The 22,951-nt window shown below is 38.4% G+C and overlaps 1 protein-coding gene and 1 long non-coding RNA gene across 4 annotated transcripts; both read left to right on the top strand.

Moving 5' to 3' along the window:
- Positions 1 to 6: 6 nt before the first annotated feature.
- Positions 7 to 1,280, top strand: LOC309718927. 2 transcript variants are annotated; one of them, XR_014280110.1, is made up of 3 exons: positions 7 to 442; positions 835 to 1,018; positions 1,096 to 1,280. It is a non-coding gene; the product is annotated as an uncharacterized lncRNA (long non-coding RNA). The 2 variants fall into 2 exon arrangements; XR_014280111.1 differs by having other exon boundaries at positions 18 to 442; positions 835 to 919.
- Positions 1,281 to 8,699: 7,419 nt separating this feature from the next.
- LOC309718925 (G-protein coupled receptor-associated protein LMBRD2B-like) lies at positions 8,700 to 20,789 on the top strand. 2 transcript variants are annotated; one of them, XM_082554580.1, is made up of 18 exons: positions 8,700 to 11,402; positions 12,002 to 12,229; positions 12,450 to 12,556; positions 13,916 to 14,014; positions 14,635 to 14,802; positions 14,899 to 15,109; positions 15,198 to 15,272; positions 15,375 to 15,479; positions 15,616 to 15,796; positions 16,488 to 16,669; positions 16,943 to 17,076; positions 17,287 to 17,392; positions 17,490 to 17,587; positions 18,296 to 18,399; positions 18,590 to 18,636; positions 18,749 to 18,857; positions 19,973 to 20,066; positions 20,194 to 20,789. In XM_082554580.1, exons 2-18 carry the CDS (start codon positions 12,056 to 12,058, stop codon positions 20,255 to 20,257), a joined length of 2,058 nt encoding a protein of 685 aa, XP_082410706.1. In that variant the 5' UTR covers positions 8,700 to 11,402; positions 12,002 to 12,055; the 3' UTR covers positions 20,258 to 20,789. The 2 variants fall into 2 exon arrangements, with proteins under 2 accessions (XP_082410706.1, XP_082410705.1); XM_082554579.1 differs by having other exon boundaries at positions 8,701 to 11,351.
- The last annotated feature ends 2,162 nt before the right edge of the window (positions 20,790 to 22,951 follow it).

Here is a 22,951-nt window from a genome sequence, read left to right as displayed (position 1 = left end):
CCAGCACCTGCAAAACTGCCCAACGGTCTGCAGGTCTGGGCCTGCCGCTGCATCCCATGTGGTTGCCATTTGGACCTGCTTTGCCGCCACCGCTGGCTACATGGTCGGCCCCCTGAACTGTCTGGCCTGCATTGTCGACCTCTAGGTCGACCCCCTGAACCTATAGTAGACCTGTAGCATGTCTGATTCCTCTGCCCCCGCTTTGTGAAAAGGAGCATCTCTAATCCTTTGAACATATTTCTCAGTAGAAATATGGGGGCGGCTGTTGTAAAGGCTCACCTTCTAGCACATTCACTTCACCAGATGCACCTTGTTTCTTTTCCTCACCTTTGATTGGGTGTGGTGCTTGGCCTTAATTGCACTCACCTGTCACTCGTTATATAAGGACTGCACTCACCTACCCCTCACTCTTTCTTCACTCCCACATGGGGCGGCAGCTGAGGTGAGTTTCTCTTTGAGTCTCCTGAGTTCATGTATCATTTTGAGTTACTTAAATCGTACTTTGTCCTTTTTAGAGAGAGCAGTCCATGTGTGTCTTTCTTTCCTTCCTTCTTTGTCTTATTGATTTGGAGAATAAAAGGAAAACCCTGAGAATAATTAGATGACTGCTTATTCTTATTCTAACCGGATGAGCCCATGATGCTGATTGCTTAAGCCCTGAACCTTCCTTCCTTCAAAACAAGAACCCAAGCTATGTGATGATGTGAGCCAGTGTCTCTCAATATCAACAACTAGCTCTTTTGCCACCAGACAGCTCCATATATCCAAAGCAGCTTTCAGTAACTGGGTAATTGATTGCTAAGGCCTCTTCTTTTGTATCCCTCCTGCATGCAGGTGGTGTCCACTGGAGGGGTGGCCCATGAGACTCATTCAGGCTGAGCCTGCCTGAACCCCATGGGCGAAGGCCGAACCATCAGATGTAACCCAATCCAGTCAAGATAACACAGTTCAGTGTTGACTTTTCCATTGAAAGTCTTATATTGGGGACATATTTCAGTCAAAAAGGATACACTTCAGGGTACACCTGCTTTTTGATTGGCATGTCATTACCACATGAGCATTCAGTGTCACTCAGTTCTCTCTTCTCACATCCAGGTTCAAAACATCAAGACAGTGATTGCAAAAATGTTCAGATTGAAACTTCCAAACAAGACTTACTGACCACTCAGTGGCACCACAGCACCTGGGTCCTTCTACATCTGTGTAAAGACTATGTGATAAACTGAAGAAAAATATATGCTCAGCTCCACTTTCACTAGGTGTGGCTATATGATAAATTGTACATTAATAAAATATAAGCATGATAATGATCGTTTTTGTTGAGACTTTCAGGGAGGTTTTGATTCCGCTTTATATACACAAATGTAAATCAGTGGAAGCAGTGGAGTTTTTATCGATACAGTTATATTGGAAGGTAAGAAATATTTCTGGAAAAACAGAGCATTTAAGATCATAAATAAAGGTCAGTGACTGATATTTGCAGCTTATGTAAAATGACTTGGAACAGAAGCAATAATGACCAAAGGGAACAGATAACAGAGATGGGACAAGAACTGATGTCACAGTTCCCCATTTGCATTCCTACATTTTGTTGTTTTTTGTTTTTTTTGAGGGGGGTGGGTTATATACTCAAAATAAACTATAATGGTAGTTCATTAACTTCAGTAACTGGTTTGATATAAAATGTCAATGTTTCACTACAGCCCTCACATGAGGGCTTTGGTTACACTTTGCTCACACTTTAGTCACAGTGTAGAACTGCTTTTCCTAATTATTGTGAAAGCACACTGGATGGCTGAATGTTGTCTGTCTGCGACACAAAGTCGTGACAGGGAGTAATACCATACCAAAACTTTTGCTCTCTCCTCATTAAGCCTCAAGTCATCTGGAATGACTTACACTATTCCCAGTGCTCACCACAGAGAAACCACATGGCATCTGTCACACAGCTAACCGAACAGGGAACAAACAACAGCCTCCTTTGTTGTCACAGGGCAAAGCTGGTTGGTTGGACCAAAGAGCTGAATTTGTAAAGTGAAGAAGGAAAACAAGAATCAGTGCCATGACATAAAATGCAGAATTAAAAGAGAAACACATAATTGTGGCAAATTTCTGGAGTCTGGATTCTCTCTTGTGTGTATACAAATGTCTTCATTATCATGACTGTGGGTTTTTGTGTGCTTTGTTTAATGTACATCTGCAAAACCCACCTTAAATGGGGGTTTTTTGATACTGATTGATAAAATTTTTGTTGTTTGAGGGTTTAACTTTTTTTGGTTTCTGAGCTGGGATGTGCCAGAAAAACGGAACAGTATTGGTTGGAACGGGTTTCATCGTGTAATATTTTCACAAATCTTCTAACATCTTGTTTCATCACGAATCACTGCTTTCTTTAGGTAACTGCAGCACCTCAAACACTCCAATTAGTGGTCTCATCTTAGTTCTCTTAAACAGATTATTGGAGGAATGTGGATGAAAATAGATTTACTCCTGATCTGATAATTCACTGAAGAAGCCATGTGTTTTAATGGCATCTTGTGTTTTTCTGGGATTAAAGTGAAGAATCGTATAATGTCAGGAATAGCAGGAGAAGCATTGTTTATTAATAATCCATTGAACAAAGAGGAAACAGTGATCATCCATGCTTTCTCTTATCAATTGGCTACACAAAGAGTTGGAGTTTTTGAAGGACAGAAAAACAAGTTCGATTATTTGGTAACTTTAGAAGTAAGTGATGTCATGAGCAAGCTGCTTGCTTATTTAGATCTGATGTCAAAAGCGCTTAGATTTTTACTCACTCATTCACACACTGGTATTTTATACACAAGCACATATAAATCATGCCTTCAGCCTCAGCATCAGTTATCGTGTAATTCTATCTGGTTCTGGCTGAACTACCGGGCCAGTAGTTTCAGATGGGAGTGGTCCGGTCCCAAGGGAGTGATGTATCCAGGACAGGTTATAAGATCTTCAGTCTACAGTGGCCCTCTAGGGACACACCGAACTGGGGCCACATTGTTCAGCGGCATCATTGTGCACAAGGGTTTCCCATGGATCAAATGTTACAGACTTCAAACCCAGGGGTCTCAGCGCACTCATAGTTGTTCAGATGGGAGGCGAAGACGTTCACACACCGTTTCTCACTGATCTCAATAAGGCCACACTGGATGTTGTCCCAGTGGTTTGTCAACAGGATGCAGAGGAGAAGTGTGATGGTAGGGAGTCATAACATGCTAGGCATACAGATAAGAACACTTGGAGAGAGTGTTTAATTACAGCATAAGAGAAGAAGAAGTCTCGACACTCAGTAATAGTAGCAGACATGCCATGGAAACAGCATTTCAGTATTTGGCACACGGATAAAGAGGACTGCAAACGAGGCAATGCTTCCACATAGCAAAAAATGAGGCAGCAGTGTACAGATGAAGAAATTGGAGACTAGTACATCTTGTACTCGTCCCTAGGGTGATGCGTTTTCATAGATAAGAACATTTTGAAGACTGCGTGCATTTAATTATGTGCTAGTCAGCCGTGGTGGAGTTTCTGAGCAAGTTTACATTTAGTAGGAAAGTCAATTTTATGCTACATTTCTTTATATTGTAATAGGAAAATGGGAAATCGGTGTAGCCATGTATTGAAACATGTGCAAAGATACATGAAAATACAGTAAATAAGGCAAAAAATAAGTTTGTACAATTCCAACAAGCTTGAAGGTCAATATTTGATACGACCACCTTTATTCTTCTTAACTCTCTTCGGCAAACTTTCTAGTAATTGCATTAAGTAGTCTTCAGGAATAGCTTTCGAGTCCTCTTGAAGGACATTCAAAGCTCTTCTTTGGATGCTCACTGACTTTCATTCCGTTCTTTGTCAAGATGATCCCACAATGCTTCAAATGTTGAGGTCCAGGCTCTGGGGATGCCAATCCATGAATGTTCTATGGTGTGTTTTTTCTACCCTGGTATAATTTTACTGTATCATTCTTAAGATCACTGCTTTAACTGACGCTTTGAAGCAATCGGATGCTTTCCACATGGTGTTGTGTGGTGGATCAAAATCTGATGATGCTTTTCATAGTTTCATAAACTTATTTCCCTTCCTTTAGAATTGCTTCCACCCTTCCACTGAGACCATTTCTGCTGAGGCTTCAGTGAACAGATGACTCAACTGAAGGACCTTCTGCATCTCTCAGGTCCTGTGTCAGGTTTTTCCTACATTTTCTCCATTTCTTAACCACATCAAGACTTTGACACAGCATTTATATTATATAAAGTTGTATTTAAAGTTATAACATTTATGGTTAACCCTACTTTGACCCACTGTAATGTTAAAATGATAGTTACACATTAAGCCAGAAAATGATAAACCTTATCAACTAAAAATGTCACGCCCGGTGTGGCAGACGTGTGGAGTCGTAGAAAGGATCCAAAAGGCGGCAGCTCTGGTGCAGGTGAGTATTTATTTACAGGAGTGGGTACAAACAGCAATGGTGGGTGAACATGAAACCGGAAACCTAAACTGGGTAAAACTAACAAAACAAACCAGAAATGAAGATGCAGGGAGGTCCGGGGAAATACATACAGAGAGACGCAGGGAGACCGAGGGGAAACAACACAGACGAACCAGCAACGACTAAGACAAAAGACAAGACTTAAAAACACTCAGAGAACACAGGGAGATTACACACAGGTGGGGGACACAGCTGGAAGTGATTAACGTGACGAGACTAGGGAGGCAACTGAAAACACTCACATAAGACGCAGACCTTCAAAATAAAACAGGAAACACATACATGCAATGACACAACACAAAAACTTCACACAGACTGGGGTACACATAGGAACATGAAAACAAAACCCAGAATAATAATAACTACTAAAACATAAACACGGAGTCACAAACTCCGGATCATGACAAAAAATAAGCCTAACATAGTTAAGACCTTAAAACTTTGTGTTGCAACTTTATGTCTTTGACTTAAAAAAAAGAACAAAGGAAGGAAGACTAAAATTAATGTGTTCTGTGAGCATTAAAATTCACAAAACAAAGAAAGAAACAGAAACAAGTCAGCATGTTGTTTGTTGCCATTTTACAATAATGAAAATAACGTGACACCAAAAACTGTCATTTGTCAGCACTGTGACAAATAGGTGACTTATTGCTGCTGTTTTGTCATACTTTAACTATAGCAGCAACTCTGATGTCTCTAAATTTATGAACTTTATCACGTCTCTCTGAGTCGTGTTCAGTGTTGCATTCAAAACAAACAGCTGTGGGTTTTCTTTTACCTTCTTTCTTCAACAATTCCAACATCTTCAGCTGCAGTTTATCATTAACACTATTATTTAATCAGGAAAGGACTATATAACCAAAGTGTTGTCACTCGAGATTACAGAGCACTAAGTGAACACCAGAACTGAGTATCTAAACTATGTTCTTGTTAACGTTTGCTTCAGTGTTTTGACCAAAGTAATGTAGTTTATCATCTAGCTGACCCAGTTGCACCCATGAACTTGAGAAATTTAATTTTGTTTTTCTAATTGCTAGATTAGAGCTGCTCATTGAATGCAAACATCAGTCTGACAACGATTCAGATTTTGGGTCTTGGCTCAACCTTTAAAATCCTCCAAAATAAAGTGGTTCTCAAAATTGTCAGTAGTGTCACCACACTCCACTAGTGGGGCCCAAAATCTGTTTTTCAACAATGTTTCCTGAATATCACATGCTCCTTATTAAACTACAAAAAAAGCAACCAGCAAAAGCACAACATATCTCACTAAAATGAGTAAATATGAATAAACTTGCTCGGGTGGCAGGGATATAATTTCAGTATAAGTCATTTCAAGAACACAGTGTACAAGGTTTCCCAAATAATCTGCTTACTGTTGTGCCAAAGGGTGTGACCAGAAACCTGACAAGGTTTTCAAAATTGTGTTTGAAGTTCTCAGAGATTAAAACGCCACACTCGTCTTTTGTATCAAAACCACGGGTTCATGAATTTAACCTGTGAAAGATTCAAGAGACTTGTAACAATGGGAGAAGATAATAGCATGAAGAAGAGATAACCAGTACCTCACCTCATTACATCTTCATACAGGGGGTTTGAACTGTCTTTTAGCATCACTGCATTCGTATTCCATGTTTCTGTTGAATGGTATGTATTTAGATTGCACTGAAATTTGGTGTAAAAAATAATCCTGATCGCCTGAGAAACCGTCCCCACAGTAATCACGATTGGGACTGTGTGAGCAGCAGCTTCCTGGCATTCCAATATGAAACTGTATCACCACACATACAGTGCTTTAGTTTTATTAGTTATATTCTCTTAAATTCAATTGATGTAAAATAAATGATATTTGTAGATTATTTTCTCTTATATATTTATTTATTGTTAAAATGTGTATCTGCTTGATCCTGTTTCTCTCTTTTTGCAAAGCTGAACCTTCAGAAACAAATTAACTACCTCCATCTAGTGGTGAAACAACTGCACTAACTTAATCCACCCCTGTTAGAGTTCACCCAAGGAACAATTTCTTTTGCATCTTTAAATCTAGTGGTTAAAGACATATTGGTCCGGAGCATTTTTTTTCCTCATCTAGTACGTATATAACATTGGTTTTGTTTGTGTTTTTGTTTGTTTGTTATTAAAGTAAAAACTAAACAAAAAACTGTAAAATAACAAAAACAGTACTGATTATTGCTGACAGGTCCAAAATGTGTGACGTAAAACGTTGTTAGTCTTTATAATCAGCAAATGTCCCTTCATAAGGTTAAGAAATGAGCTGCTGTGAGTAGACGAGCTGCTCATTTTAATAACCTGGTGAAAACATGATCTTATTACACATTAATAATAATTTTAATGAGTATATACATACATAACCTTAGCCTCCAGTTAGATGGTGATGCTATAATAATAATAATCAGGATAATCTCTGCCTCAGATTTGAAGAATGTATCTGATCAATGAGATTAGGACATACATATATTCTACAGTGACTGAAGGATTGAATCTCATTCAAACAGGTTTGAATGGTCATGCACCTAATTATTTTAATCCTTTTAGGATTGGGAGGGTGGGGGGGGGGTGTGACAGATGGCCTCATTAAGCACCTGCCACTGGGTTTTATCTGTGCTGTAACAGTTTGAATCAGGCCAATAAGCCTTGCACTGCAGAAACGAGACACAGGAAAATGGAGCTAACAGACAGTCTTCTAGAGGACTGGCCAGCCTCTCTGGACATTTTTGGGTCAGTTTTGTTGGATGCACTGGGTGTGACCAGAGCAATTGAAGGCTGGGCCGTTTTAGTGAATCTCACTGAACATCTGTGTCTGGATCTGCTGGGCCACATGGACTTGTTGCTGGAGCACCGAGCTGTGTGCATAAACATACTTGGACCCATGTACGCTGACGACCCTTATTTATGGTTGTACCTCCACAACTGAAACGCACTGAAAGCATTCTGTGTCGCTTTCAGTCAGCACTCTATCTGGATATAAGTACAAATGTTTCAGGGAGTAGGGTGGAGGAGAAGAGGAGCACGGGATCAGAAGAAAACATAACTGAAAAAGTGATTTGAGTTTTTCTTTTTCAAGATTCACCAAGTTTAGAGAATAATTGTCTGTGTTGCAAGAATTAAGATTTATGCATTTTTTGCCTGTGTTGCAATTAGAAGTGCATGCAAACCAACACAACTTTAACCAATGGATTTAAAAGGTAGTTTGCAAGGACAGACAGAAATTAATTTATATCATATCAGAATGCATATCTGAAAAAATATGTATGTTGGATTAAAAAATATGAAAAAGAAGAACGTGCAATTTTGTCTTTCTGTAATAAGAAAGACAAAATTGTGTCTTACTGATTTAGCAAAAGAAAAAGAAGATATCACAAGAAGATATAAAAAGAAGATAAGAAGATGTCCTGTTTTAAAATATTGCTCATTAGTCGTAGTATATCAGAAATATATCATTATAAATTACCTTTTCCTTTCAGGTCCAGCACTTTGCAATTTAATCAAAGCAAAAAAAAAAAAAAAAGTTCAATCAGCCTGTGGCTGATTTTGTATATGAACCTGTGATAGATTTTGAAGTTCATATGAATTTTATTTTTCATAAATTGTATCACTCTGTTAAATTCAGAATCAGGAGTATAATAATAAGAAGCAGCATCATTTGTTTCTGTTTCATTTGTTATATTTCAGCCTGTCCTTATGTAGCTTTGTGCTATACAGAATATGCATGTCTCTGGAGACAAAAACTGTTTCTGTCTTCTACAGAACACCATTATGTTTCTCTTTCAATGCTGTGCAATCCACACGTCTTTTTATGCTGAATTATGGCCACATTATTCATATGCTTGCTTCTCTGTCCACATTCCAGCCTCTTGACTCTGTTCTGCTCTTTCCTCATCCTATATCTTGTACTAAAAAGTGGGGTGAGTGAGGTTTCCTCATAAGACACTACTGCAAAGATTTTCTGGTTATTTCTGCTATTTACTTACACAAATATTATGCAAATTGTGTTTAAGTGGCATAAAGATGAAATAAGTTGTTTTTCAGTTAAACTCATGGATGGAATTGTGTCTCAGGACTCTTTGTATCACTGAAATCAACCTTGGACACCTATGATCGTTAGTTTGCCCGTTGAGCCCAATTAAAGGAAAAACCACTAAAGAAGGATGTTCCACATTATTAAGAGATTTCTGGCTGACTCAGAGCACATACGGGTTCGTGCAGATAAAGGGACAAAGACGAAGGTTTCTGCCAAACAAATACATCAGACTAGGGGAGCAGCTGCTAAAAGGCCATTACAAAGCAGCAAACAGATATTTGCTGGTGCCTCTGGAGCCCTGTGAACATCAAGATGTAGGATCCTCCAGAGACTTGCAGTTGTGCATAAACCTTCTATTTGGGAATCCCTAACTAGGGATGGGTATCGTTTAGGTTTTAGCCAATACTGGTGCCAAACCGTTACTTGTGAAACGGTGCCGGTGCTTAAACGGTGCTCAAACGGTGCTCAAACCGGTGCTTAAAGAAAGGAGAACACAAAATTGGTCCAAAAACCTCTCGTTTTTATTTTTAGAAGTCTCTTTTTTTCTGCAAAATGATAACCAAGTTAGCCTTTTCTGTTGATACAACATACCTCCTTTGGTTGGAACCGGTGCTTAAACAATGGAAAACACAAACTTTGACCTAAAACCTCTCATGTTTTGCTGTTGTTTTTTTTTCTTGGGGGGGGGGGGGGGGTTGTAAAAAGATAACAATGTTAGCCTTTTTTGCAGCTATAGGGCATATATGGTATCACTCTATCAAACAAGAAGACAGCATGTAACTACAACGGTGTTTGCTAGTTCACCTTACATGCATTAATGTAATAACGTGGTTAGCCTACTCAATGTAAATTACACACGAACAACATTAAGCCACTCACTCAGAGAAGAACGGCTGCTGCTGCCATCATCATCCGTCATCACAGTATCACCTTAAAGCACTTGTTGCAGGCTGCTGAGTTTGCATCTTTTGCTGTGAAGTACAGCCAGACTTTTGAGCGCTTCGCTTTGGGCATTTTTAATCTGTAGCTCTGCTCTAAAAGAACGTACGTACCTGGGCCCGCCTACTTCCTTGGAAAGGTAAAATGATTGGCTAGAATCCAAAGTGTATGACATCGCAGGAAAAAAAAAAGCACCGAAATGTGCGCTGCTTTTCGGTCTGGTTACTACCGTTTATGTCAGAACCGGTGCACCGGATACTGGCACCCATCCCTACCCCTAACCAATACTCACAAGCAGAAACGGCTGCAGTGGGCCCAGAACTACATGACGACTAGTTTTAAAACAGTCTTGTTCACTGATGAGTGCCATACAACCGTGGATGGTCCAGATGGATGGTGGTGGCTGGTTGGTGGATGGCCACCATGTCCCAACAAGGCTGTGACATCAGCAAGGAGGTGGTGGAGTCATGTCTTGGGGCGGAATCACAGGGAGAGAGCTGGTCCGGCCCTTTAGGGCCCCTGAACGTGTGAAAATGGCCACTGCAAAGTATGTGGATTTTCTGACTGACCACTTTCTTCCATGATAGAAAAAGAAGAACCATACTTTCCGCAACAAAATCATCTTCATGTTAGACAATGCACCATCTCATGCTGCAAGGAATACCTCTGCATCATTGGCTGCTATCAGCATAAAAGGAGAGAAACTCATATTGTGACCCCCATCCTCCCCTAACCTCAATCCTATTGAGAACCTTTGGAGCATCCTCAAGCAAAAAACTATGAGGGTGGTAGGCAGTTCACATCCAAACAGCAGCTCTGGGAGGCTATTCTGACATCCTGCAAAGACATTCAAGCAGAAACTCTCCAAAAACTCACAAGTTCCATGGATGCAAGAACTGTGAAACTGCTATCAAATAAGGGGTCCTATGTTAATATGTAACTTGACCTTTTAAGAGGTTTTTGATTGAAATAGCTTTTGATTTCAGTAAATATAATCTCCTAATGCTGCAAATTCAACAAATGACCACTTTCAATTCTCTACAATCTTTAAAATGTTTTGAAACTCTGTTTGCGTAATAATTTGGAACAGTGCATTTTAAGTTTTTTATTTTTGAAAAACATACTGTTTTCATTGGGAGGTTTGTTGAGTAACATTTGAATTATACTCTAATGCTTGATGACTCGAAAATCATGCTGTCATTTGAATCGACTATTTAGGAAAATCAGAGAAAATATCATTTGCATGATAATTTGGAACGCAGTGTATATTTAAAGATAGTATTGTCAGCTCACAACATATTCTAGCAAAGTATGTAGCTGTCCTTCGAACTAAGTTCAGAAAAAAACTGGCTACAAATGTAATGACTACAAAAAACATGAAGCTACTTCCTTTTTCAACAGTTTAAAAGTTTATATTTGTGTATCTTTCTCAGGTTTTGAACCTACAATCATTTGTATGAGCATATCTGTCTACCTGTCTACACTGTACCTGTATGAATGGATCCCAGTGATGCAATAATGCTTATAAAATACAGAGTTACTTGTGTCTACTCTGAAGCCTAAACCATAAAATAATTACCCTTTTTAAAAAAAAACAAAAAAACAATGGAGTATCAAATAAGTAAATAAACATTAATTGGCATATATGAGTTAAAAAAAAAACCCAATAACAACTCATGTATCAAATATGATTCACTTGGCGTTACGTTGTCGATGAAATTCTCAGCAGTCACTAGTGCCTACAATACCCAGAATCCCCTGCTGCTCCAGCAAATCTGGCGTACCGAACGTTAGTTACGCAACGTAGTTTCAAAGGTTGTATACATCTGTCGGGGTTCCCCGTCCAGGAAATATGATGTGACTGTAAGTTAAGAAAGTTTTTTGTGCTTTTTGATGACAATGAACCTTCCACAGGTAAGAGTCTGTCTGGCTCTAATAAATAAAATATATAAAAAGTGGGCCTACTTTGTTCATGAAATGAAACACAGCATTGACTGTTAACAGTGCGAGAACACGGCGCGGAAATGCATCGAAAATCATCGCTTCTGGATTTTAAAAAAGAAAACATGACCACAATAGCTAAATGAACGTCTTGAAAACAGTAGTTATCACTCCAAAACATCTGGAAAACAGGATTCAAAGCTTTTTTATGTGAAAAATATCCCACTTGAAAAACTTTCTAAAAGCCAGTTGTTCGCTCTGTTCGGTCTGAACGTTATCAGAGTAGCTTACCTCTCTGAGTGTTTGTGAAATGTCAAAGAATATCTTTGGGCACACTAGAGTTTCAGATTTGTGTATTAATTCAAGGTCCTGCTGGTTTTCGTTCATTTCTTTTCCTCTTATAAATAAATAAAGCTTTCTTTTAATTAATCCATTGCAGTGTGTTATGTTACTGCATTTTAGTCACTTATGTTTCCCCACATCTCAACTGGTCTGTTTCTCTCTGTTATCCAGCAGATAAGAGCTGATATTCTGTCTGCTTTCACCACTCACCTCTTTCTCTTTGTTTCCAGGTCTTTTCAGTCTGCTGTCATGAGCTCTTGATGTCTGTCTTGTTATAAGTCATCATGAGTGGTGCTGCGCTGGCTGTTGTGGTGGTGGTCGTTTTTTTCTTGGCCCTCTACCTCCTCCAGCGTTATGGAGATCTGTGGAAGCAGCAGAGGCTGGTCCTGTTTGGAACGCTGCTGTCCTGGTACCTGTGCTTCCTCATCGTCTTCATCCTACCACTTGATGTCAGCATGGTACTAGACATTAATTTCTTTATTAGTGTAACTTTATTTTTTCAGGGGGTGGGGGTGGGCAAGAGTAAGATTTTTATGTGCTTTTTGAAAAAAATTCTCTAAGTAAGGTTGAGCTGTGTGTTTATTTATACAAATCTCACCTCTGGGGTCTTATATTAACTATGTTCACTGCACTTTTACATGTGTTTGCCTGACTGTGCAAACTCTACTCTTCTGCCAGGCTGTCTACAATCAGTGCAATTCTAACATTGCAAACACCACTACTGCAACTCCAACGAACCCCAGTAGTAGGAGTGAGGCCAACTTGTCTCCTTTTCCATCTATGAGGTAAAGACGTTGTTTTGATTGATCAGAAATAGGGCCATAGTTTTCCAGATTTGCTCCACCGCCATGCAGCATTATACACAACACAGCAGATAATCTGCTGATCTGCACATATCCACTTTGTCCGTGTTTGTTTAGCAAAGGAGCCAGCATTCCACGGGGATCTCATAATCTCATTTGCTCATCTTTCACATGACTTCTCCATGTATTTGATTGCTTTAAGCCCAAGTAAAGCCTTACAACTGAACAGACTTTATTCACTCAGTTCAAGTCACTCTACTGTTTTGTTTGGTATTCTAAAACTGTTAAGAATCAGCGTTTTTTTGCTTATTTGTAATTCCCCTAGATGATATCAGTACTCATCATTTTTATGTGTTACATACACTCACCGGCCACTTTATTAGTTACACCTAGTTAGCAATAGGTTGGACTCCTTTAATTCTTTGGGGCATAGATTCAAGAAGTCGCTCTTATCAATACTGACATGATAGCATCACATAATTCCTGCAGAATTGTCAGCTGCACTTGCATGATTATAATTTCTCCTTCCACCACATTCCAAAGGTGCTCAATGGAATTGAGATCTGGTGACTGTGGAGACCTTTTGAGATACTCCAGTAGGCTCTCTTGTTTAAACAATGCTCAGCTGATATTAAGGGGACGAAAGTCTGCCAAGAAAATATCTTCACAGCATTACACCACAGCCAGCAGCATCCTGAAGTGTTGATACATGTTGGCATAAACATGTAGCTTGCCATCACCAGTGTGTGAATGGGTGGATGACTGGATATGTAAAGCGCTTTGGGGTCCTTAGGGACTAGTAAAGCGCTATATAAATACAGACCATTTACCATTTTACCATTTTATGCCAAATTCACAAATGAGTAGTTATTCAACTTACTATTGCCTTCCTATCAGATATTTCCGTGAACGAGCAAGTGTATCTAACACAGTGGCTGATCGGTGTCATCTCTCAGATTTCACCCTTCACCCTAATACAATGGAGGTGAATTAAATTCCATTCGTGGCTCTCGCAGCTTTGAGAAATACAGTTTTAGAATTCAGGAGTAATACTTCTTTACAAAAATGTTACCGCATTTAGTTCGTACATTGTTTTATTTTATTGGAGCTATTTTTTATTAGAAATCTGTCATGAAATGTGGGGGCACTGAACCTTTTAGGGGCAATGAGTGATTTTGAAATGGCAACAAAATCCATACTGTGTATATTTTATGGATTCAAGGTGTGGTTGTGTTAAAGTTGTGATGATGTATCATGTGGCTTTTGAGCATTTAGAATTTTATACCTGGCTTCCAGTGTGCTTTTTTTCTCTAATTCTTTAATCTTCTGTGTGCGCTTCAGTCCACCAGGCAAGTGTGAGGAGCCTTGGACTTATATTCCAAATGACACCCTCGAAGTGTTTTGGAGAGTTGTATACTGGACGTCTCAGTTTCTTACATGGTAAGATCCTCTTACTCATAAACATACGATAAATAAATCGTCCCATGTTAGGAGTCAGGATGTCTAAGTGTTCCACCAGAGGGCACTCTCTATCCTCCCTGTTGGCAATAGGTGTATCTGATATCTCTGTGTTGGTGTTGGTCCTGGATCATCATAGTTACTGTTGGTCTGGATTCATCATTTCATGTGACCAGTCACATTGTTATGATGCCATAGTTTTGCGATGTGAAAACGGACCTGCCGATGTTCACTCAGGAAAAAAGGGTTATGGGGTCTGATCAGGCTTAGGCAGAGTGCAAATGAGTTGTTGTGACATTAAAACCAGACTGTTTTGAAAAAAGTTATCATATTATCTTAGTAATGAGTCTGACTAACTAACTAAATATTAAAAATGTTAAGGAAATGTGTTTATCTGTAATGTGTCTCCAAAAAATATTAGCTGATATTTTTAATTTTTAAATCAGCAATAATCGGTGAAAAAATTCCTATATCAGTTGGGCTCTAATTCATTCTTCTTCTTTTTTTTTTTTTTTACACACTATTCTACCTTAAGTTAAAAAATGTTTTGACTTTCCTTTTCTCTCTGTTTCTTTCTGTCTGTTCTCTGTGTGAGCATGCAGGCTGCTGTTGCCCTTTATGCAGTCTTATGCACGCTCAGGAGCTTTCTCAGTGGTTGGAAAGATCAAAACAGCTTTAATTGAAAATGCACTTTATTATGGCTCATACCTTCTCATCTTCATCGCTCTGCTCATCTATGTGGCTGTTCAGCTAAAGTGGAAACTGACCTTGTAAGTCGAGTTGGAACTGTATGCACTATATTTCAATTTGTGCTTTCTGGTTAGCATAATCAGCATAATCTACTTTCTTTCTTTTAAATCATGTAGGGCGGACCTCCAGACCATAGGGATTACAGCTGCCAACACCTGGGGACTCTTCCTCCTGGTCCTGTTGCTAGGCTATGGCTTGGTGGAAATCCCACGGTCTTATTGGCTGTCATCTTCCCACAATTACGTGCTATCCAAGAGCTACTTCAAGGTAGCAAAGATGGCTACTGAGAAGGCAGAGGCAGATGAGAAACTTGCAGATGTCATGGAGGCAAGGGTTAACCTTGAAACAGAATAAAGAATAAACTGCAGCATATTAATTTTTTTTCTTTACAAAAATAATCTGCTTTTTTTAACAGGAGGTTGCAGGCATCCATGCCTCTGTCAGGCAAAACCACTTTCTAAGGAAGTATGTGGACATAATTTTGACAAAGGTAAGAAATGAAACCAAATTCCACAAACAATTTTTTCCTCATGCATATATTGTGCATTTTCAGCTTGTACACTGGGCTCATTTGAGTGTCATTTCACTTCAGTGTCCCACAAAGTACCAAGAAGAGATGGGAATAAATGTGGAAATCTCTCGCGTGGACCAGAATGCCCCTCCCACCAAAAGAGTCCTAGTTAAACTTCATGAAAAAGTAATTAATTCTTTTTAAAATTGCACTGTGAATTAAAAAAAAATAAAGCAAAAAAATATGATTACACATTAAAATGCCTGTAAAAAGTGTTTGCCCATCTTTCCTGTATGTTTTGTATTTGCGTGTGTGTTTTCAGGTGGTCAGCGCAGTGCAAAGACACAATCAGACTCAGGTTCAGTGGTCTATCCTGTTAGAGCAGGCCTTTCATCTGGAAGATGTAGCAAAAAGCCGGAACAGCTCGCTCCGACACTTCACCCACAGCTTCCCTTTAGCACACCGTGGCTGGATCCGTAGGTTCATCTACACTCCAACTGTAGGTGAGTTCTCAGATTCCCACATGGAGTATTAAAAGTAAAACTTATTATGGCATTGATGATATATCTAATACAGCCTTAAAAATGTTCTTGAATATCTGCCATAATAGAAAGTTGTGGTTTGTTTTCAGTTAGCAACAAGAATATTTCTCTTTTTTTGAACTGTTTGTCGTCTGGCAAACAACATGCAACTTTTAGGGACACTCGGTCTAATAATAAATTCTTCGCGGCAGTCATGTGCCTTTTTTTGGGGCGATCGTGGCTCAAGAGTTAGGAGTTCGCCTTGTAATCGGAAGGTTGCCGGTTCGAGCCCCGGCTCGGACAGTCTCGGTCGTTGTGTCCTTGGGCAAGACACTTCACCCGTTGCCTACTGGTGGTGGTCAGAGGGCCCGGTGGCGCCAGTGTCCGGCAGCCTCGCCTCTGTCAGTGCGCCCCAGGGTGGCTGTGGTTACAATGTAGCTTGCCATCACCAGTGTGCGAATGTGTGTGTGAATGGGTGGATGACTGGATATGTAAAGCGCTTTGGGGTCCTTAGGGACTAGTAAAGCGCTATATAAATACAGGCCATTTACCATTTACCATTTTTTTTTGTATAACATAAATGTGAGTTTGCACTTACACGCATATTTGTTTGTTTTGTGTGTGTGTGTGTGTGTGTGTGTGTGTGTGTGTGTGTGTGTGTGTGTGTGTTCAGAGTGGTTTTGGGAGTGTGTGCTCAGACAGGGCCTCTGCAGGCTGCTGGCCGTCCTCCTGTGCTTACTCTCCGCTGCAGTAATCTGGTCTGAGTGCACCTTCTTCAGCACACACCCCGTCCTTTCTCTGTTTGCGGTCTTTATTCAGTTGGCTGAAAAATGGTACAACTATCATTGCATTGAGGTGAGTATGTATTAGTGCTGTCAGCGTTAATCCCGTTAGAATGACGTTACTACAAGGAGTGACATAGTATTTTGATTTATTTAAAGTTTTTTTTTCTTTTTGCCAGAAAATTGGTGAAAGAAACAAAAGTTTGCCTTTCAAACACTTGGACTCCCACATTATTATTTTATTTAAAACCAACAGAAATCTGCTGTGAACATAAACATGTTGGTTATTTTGTTCTCTTCAGTTCAAGCCTAACCTTCAAACGTGTTTCCTTTTTCTCTCCAACAGATGGTGTGCTTTGTGGGTATCCTGTTCATGTGCGTGTGCGTCTACTCCACAGTTTTCAGGATACGATTTTTCAACTACTATTACCTGGTTCCACATCACCAGACTGATGCTTACAGCCTGCTGTTCAGTGGCATGTATGTGCAGCATATTTACACTATAAGGGATGAAGTGAGTTGAAATGGAAAGTTAGTTAGTCAAACACATCTTTGCATTTTGGTTTCAAATCAATGGAACGATAGGTTACAGGTCAGACTTTCCAAACAGGAAGCACAATTCAGTCTGGTATGCTTAATTTGTGTTGTCCTAATTTTAATATTCTCTCTCTTTTTCCCTGTATGACTCAGGTTATTTTGTCGTCTCACTCCACCTTTATGCCTCAACTTTCTGGGAATGATTCACATGGACTCTGCCATCTCACACAAGAACAGAGTACAGACATCTTACACCTCTGTGGGTTCCACAAATTCACGTATCAACACACACACACAGACATTTGTACCTGTAAATTAAATGTGTGTTTTTCTTTTCTTTATGTTTTTTTTATCAGATTATGGGCTCTATGCAGCTGCTGTCATTTATATCAGATGGGTTCTACATCTATTATCCCATGCTGGTATTGCTGCTGTGCTTTGCTACATATTACAAGTAAACCAGCAATCTCTAACAACTTTTGCACATTCTTGTGTATTTTTCCCACCTAAAAATAGTCCAATGGCTGATTTAAGATGTATAAGTACAGCTATAAATATGAGAAATATGAGAACTTATAATATATTTAAAGAAAGCTATAGAACAAATAACAAGTTTTAATAATATTGTTAGAGTAAGTAACATTGTTACAGTTTATCTCATAATAGAGTAAAAATCTGTCTTGTCTATAATCCTTGAAGCGTTGATGGTTTTGTGACTCATGATGTAAAATATTGTATAAGTATAAAACACTTGTTATTTAAATTATGCTTAAAAATAGCAATTTAATTTTTTGTTGGACTCATTGTTTGAAGTAGAGTTGATAGGACTTTAGCTTTTCTACTGAATTCTGCTTTTGTCCAGAATCTGTAGTGCAAACACATTTCCAAACACATTATCACGCCCTTTATTTGCCAATTTAATCCAGTGTGGTTAAAATCATCCCAGCTATACACTACCCACCTGTTTATCACAAATTGCACGGTAGAGATGTAGTAGTTTTATACTTTTTATTACTCTGATACACTTAAGATGAAGGTTAATTATGAGCAATAAAATGGCCATTTTGCAGAAGGAATCTGCTCTGAAAAACCCATCACGTTTTTGTCTTGAGTACAAGAACTTATGTGTTACAGTATGTATGTCAATCATTTTGTTTTGTAGTCTGGGGTCTCGCTGTTTGAACCGCTTGGGCTTCCATCAGTACATCACTGATGATGATTTGATCTCTGACCTGGTGGATGAAGGCAGGGAACTCATCAAAAGAGGTAATTTGATCACAAGTTCAATTGCTTACTCTTTCTGAAGTTTCTGTGCATCAGAGCAGTTTTGGCAGCTAAACATATCCAGGTTTTTACAGTTAATGTTTTCATGCATTATTATAGTAACCTATGAAAAATGTTTTTTTGTATGTTTGTCATGTTTGCACTGTATGTTTTATAATTTGTTCTTCTGTAGAAAGAAGGAAAAGACAAAGAGCTGAAGATGGAGAGAATCGAAGATGGGTAGATATTTTCTTTCTTTAGTTGCTCAAGACAAGAAGATCTATCCAGCCTATTGGCTTGCCGGTTCTACTGGTTTGTGTGTATAGTGTGCCTACTTTGTTTTGTGCTTCAGGCGTGGAGGGAGCGGTATGGTGTCGATGGGGCCACTGGGCGGAACAGAGCTGGTTACACTGAGTTAAAGGATAACCAGAAGGAGCCTGTAACAAAGATCAAGAAAAGTGGTAGGGCTCTTTCTCATATCACTACATCTATCTAATATTTTCTTCACACTTTTTTTTAAATCGATATTTGTCCACCTAACTTGCTGCTCATACAAGAAACTAAAAATCTATAATTTTAGACCTAGGGCACCTCACCCACATGAGATACATATCCATACAGGCTTTACAGCTTGCCTGGTTGGGTTTCTTTGGAAGAAGCACCACCCCTGTGTTCCCACAGGAAGTTATTCTTAGGTTTCTATGAACATGACACAAGTAAAAAGAACTTATCATACAGGAATCTATGCAAAAGACTGAACAAGTATGGCATGTTTGGAAGTGCTGCCACAAGAAGGCCTCTTTTCTCTAAAAAGAACATGGCAGCATGGCTTTGGTTTATATTTTATTATCCAAACACAGCAGGAAAACACCTCATACAAGTTATCAAGCATGGTGTGCAGGTGTAATGATTTGGGCCTCAGGACCTGGGCACCTGTTGACCACAAACTGCTCTGTACAAAAAGTATTCTAGAGTTAAATGTGAGGCCATCTGTCTGACAGCTAAAGCCTTGTTGTAGCTTGGTAATGCAACAAGATAATGATTCTGAGCAGCAGCAACAAGTTGGAATCGAAGTGTTGTAAAATTACAGTCAAATTCAAGATCTCAATCTGATTCAAATTATGTGGCAAGAACCTAATACGCTGCACATGAACAACTGCCTGCTTTACATCTATATATATTTCTACATATATAAATATCTAGCAGATGGTAGATGACGGTCATTTCTTTGCTGCAGATGATTATTACGAAGAACATTTCTAGAGTTTTTAACATGTCACCACCTTTCCCCTTTGTTTTGAATTACACCAAACATGGAGTTTTGATGGATTATCATGATTTATATGGTAAATAAACTGGTTTTTATATCGTGCTTTTCTACTCTACTTAAGCACTCATTATACAACTTGTGTCATTCACCCAGTCATACAGGTACGGTTTTTCTGTGAATGCATACATCGAACTGCTAACCTTCCAATTAGTAGATGACCTCTATCTCTGGAGCTATAGCCACCCCTTGTAGAAGAAGTCAACCTGCTTACTAGTGTTGTGCATCTTTTCTTCTCTGTATTCACAGTTGTCACATTTACCAGAAGAAACGAAAAGGCCGACGAGCAGCAGACGGGCTTACTGCAGGAAGACTCCAGTGATGACGAGTCGCCCAACAGAAGGTATGATGTCATTCAGTACCAAGAATATAGTTGGTTAGTGTTAAAATAAATCTGAATAATATTGTGTTTTAAAAGAATGCTAACAGTGCCTTTCTGTCACACTGTATCACTGTGTTTAATGCTGTAGATCCACAGCAGGAAGTTACCTCACTCTGTCACCTCCAGTGAAGGGCGTGTTTGACGACGTGTGACGCACGAAGGACCTGGAGGGAAATCAAAAAGCTAATATGTGCTGCAAATAGAATAAATGATTCAAATGGTACATTTTCTTCAAAGGGAAGTCTGAATGCAGATAATTCACTCTTAAGAAAAAAAAAAGTAAAGATGTTTAATAGATGTAAAATATAACTTTAATAAAGGGTTTTATATCACAAGCATTTTTGGTGGTATTCATAGCGATTGGTAACTGTAAGAACTTAACACATGTCTGCAAATGCATGCTTGATATTGTTATGTTTTATAATAAAATTGGTGGATAACAGAGCTCATAGTATGTGCATAGATTTTATATTTATTTAATTTGAAATTCAATTTCTGTGCCTAAAGCAAAGTGTCATAGAGAATATATCAAAAACATAAACACGTTTAAAGTTGTGTTTTCAACTGTATCTGCTAAATAGCATCATTTTCATGTGGTGCAGTCTCCAGGCATCTATTTATACAATTTTGAACTGTTCAATTGTTATTGTATAAATAAAACATAATGTTTTTGCTTGTACTTTATCTGCTGTTGGATTTTGAGTGGCCTAAAATATATAAAACAGCATCCCAAGATGTCCTTTATAGCACTTTTTTCAAATGTCACAATGTTTATTTTATTTTATGACCTGAGGGTTGTTGTTTTTTTTCTTTTAAATAGATAATTATTGCAAGACAATTGTTTGCAAATATATGGAGAGGTTTATACTGTAACTCCATGAGTGTACAGAGTTTTAGTTTTGTTTTTTTACATGTATTTTTTGCAGCCCTCTGCATGTCCTAATGACATAATTTGTCCAATATATCCACTATCCCTCTCAAAAAGATTGCCTCTCTAACTTTTTCTCCACACCACTCAACCTGAGCTGTTCCTGAGGATCTTCAGCTCTGCCACGTCCACCTTGGGCCCCTGACTTTTGCTAGTGCAATGCATACCACCACCTCTCCAGGCATTCTTCCACCTGCTCTAACAATAGAGCACAATGTTGTCTGCAAACATAAGTCCTGCTCATCATCATTAAAAACAAGAAAGGGCTCAGAGCTGAATCTGTGAGTCAGGCCCACCCTTAGTTTGAGCCCATCTGTCACTTCTACCACACAACTCACCACTGTCTCGCTGTCTTCATACATGTCCTCCACCACATTCATATACTTTACCACTCTTGACTTCCTCGTGGAGTACCAAAATTTATCTCTTGAAACCTTATCGTAAGTGCTGAGAGGGTGCAACTTCTTATCACGCTCTCTATACATCTCCATCAACACTCTTAAGGCAAACATAGCACATGAAGCACTCTGGCTTCATGCTATGGCTTTTTACCATTATTCTTCTGTAGTTAATACAGCTCTTCACATTATCCTTGTTCTTGAAGTACTGTGCAGTTCTCCATTCTTCAGGCATCCTCTGAAATTGTATTAAACAATCAAGTTAAAGTCCATTGCCCTCTCTCTCTGACTTCTCCATACCTCCACAGGTATGTCATCTGGACCTTTCCTGTTTCCATTCTCTTGATAGCTCCTCTCACTTCCTCCTTATTATTTCTCTGCACTTCCTGATCCACTAACTTAACTTCATCTGTCCCCCATTTCATTTTTTCTTCATCAGTTTCTCAAAATACTTCTCAACACACCATCTTACATCTCTTGTTGAAATATATGCGTTGACTCCATATTTATGTTATAATTAGCCATAATCATAAAGTTTGTCAACTTGAAAAATCAATTAATGCAATCTAAATAAGACAAATGTTGTTTCATTTTAAAATATTACATGTATCATTAAAAAAAAGATTCAAAAGAAGTCGAAAGACAAATGGGATAAAGAATAATTATTAGTTTGTTTCTTTTTTGTCATGAACATCTTCATTAAGTTTCAAAACCATTAAACCATAAAAAAGAAAGACAATTCACAAGAAAAAACAAAATTATACTAAAATGTAACTCAAAATAGACAGAGAAAGGTTGCAGCACTCTTCCTTGCATGACCAAAAAACAACACCAGTTCTATGAGGTTAGAACGATGCCACCTTAAAATAAAACTGGAAAAAATATTGAAAGTGAAAAATTTTACAGTTTCAATTAATCTTTTATTACTATCGTTTTTTTTCTTCACTTTCAATACAAAATGTTTCAGTACATTTATTTCATTTACAATATTTTTTTTCAGTTTCAATATTTTTTTCTGTTTTATTTTAAGGTGGCATCGTTCTAACCCCATACAATTCCCACTTAAATGATAAAGCTCATACTTCAGATCAGGCCCAAGAAAGAAAGAAAGGCTGGGTAGAGAAATCCCTATTCTGCTTACATTAGTTTATCTATAAATAATATAATATTTTATTGTTTAATTTGTAATTATTTTTTATATGTATTAGTATTTTCAATATACCTACATTTATTATTTAAATTTTATTTAACATGATATGACACGTTAATCTTTCGTTAATCAACCTCTTACCGGTGATGCCTTCCTAGGCACTTCGTAAAACACAAATTCTTAGATCTTAAAGTAGCCTAGACTACCAGTCTGTCAGTATTTATTACTTGACAGCAGTCAAAAGTAATAATTTGTGTGTTTTTAAGTTGATATTAGAAAATACTTAAAAAACTTTAGGGGGATTTGTTGTCTATTAATTTAATTATGTGAAACTAAATATGATTTGTTTTTACAGCAGTCAGGGGAGGTA

Source organism: Aulonocara stuartgranti (assembly GCF_965226115.1).
Source record: "Aulonocara stuartgranti genome assembly, chromosome: 12".
Lineage (NCBI taxonomy): Eukaryota > Metazoa > Chordata > Actinopteri > Cichliformes > Cichlidae > Aulonocara > Aulonocara stuartgranti.
This window is presented reverse-complemented; position numbering and strand designations above follow the sequence as displayed.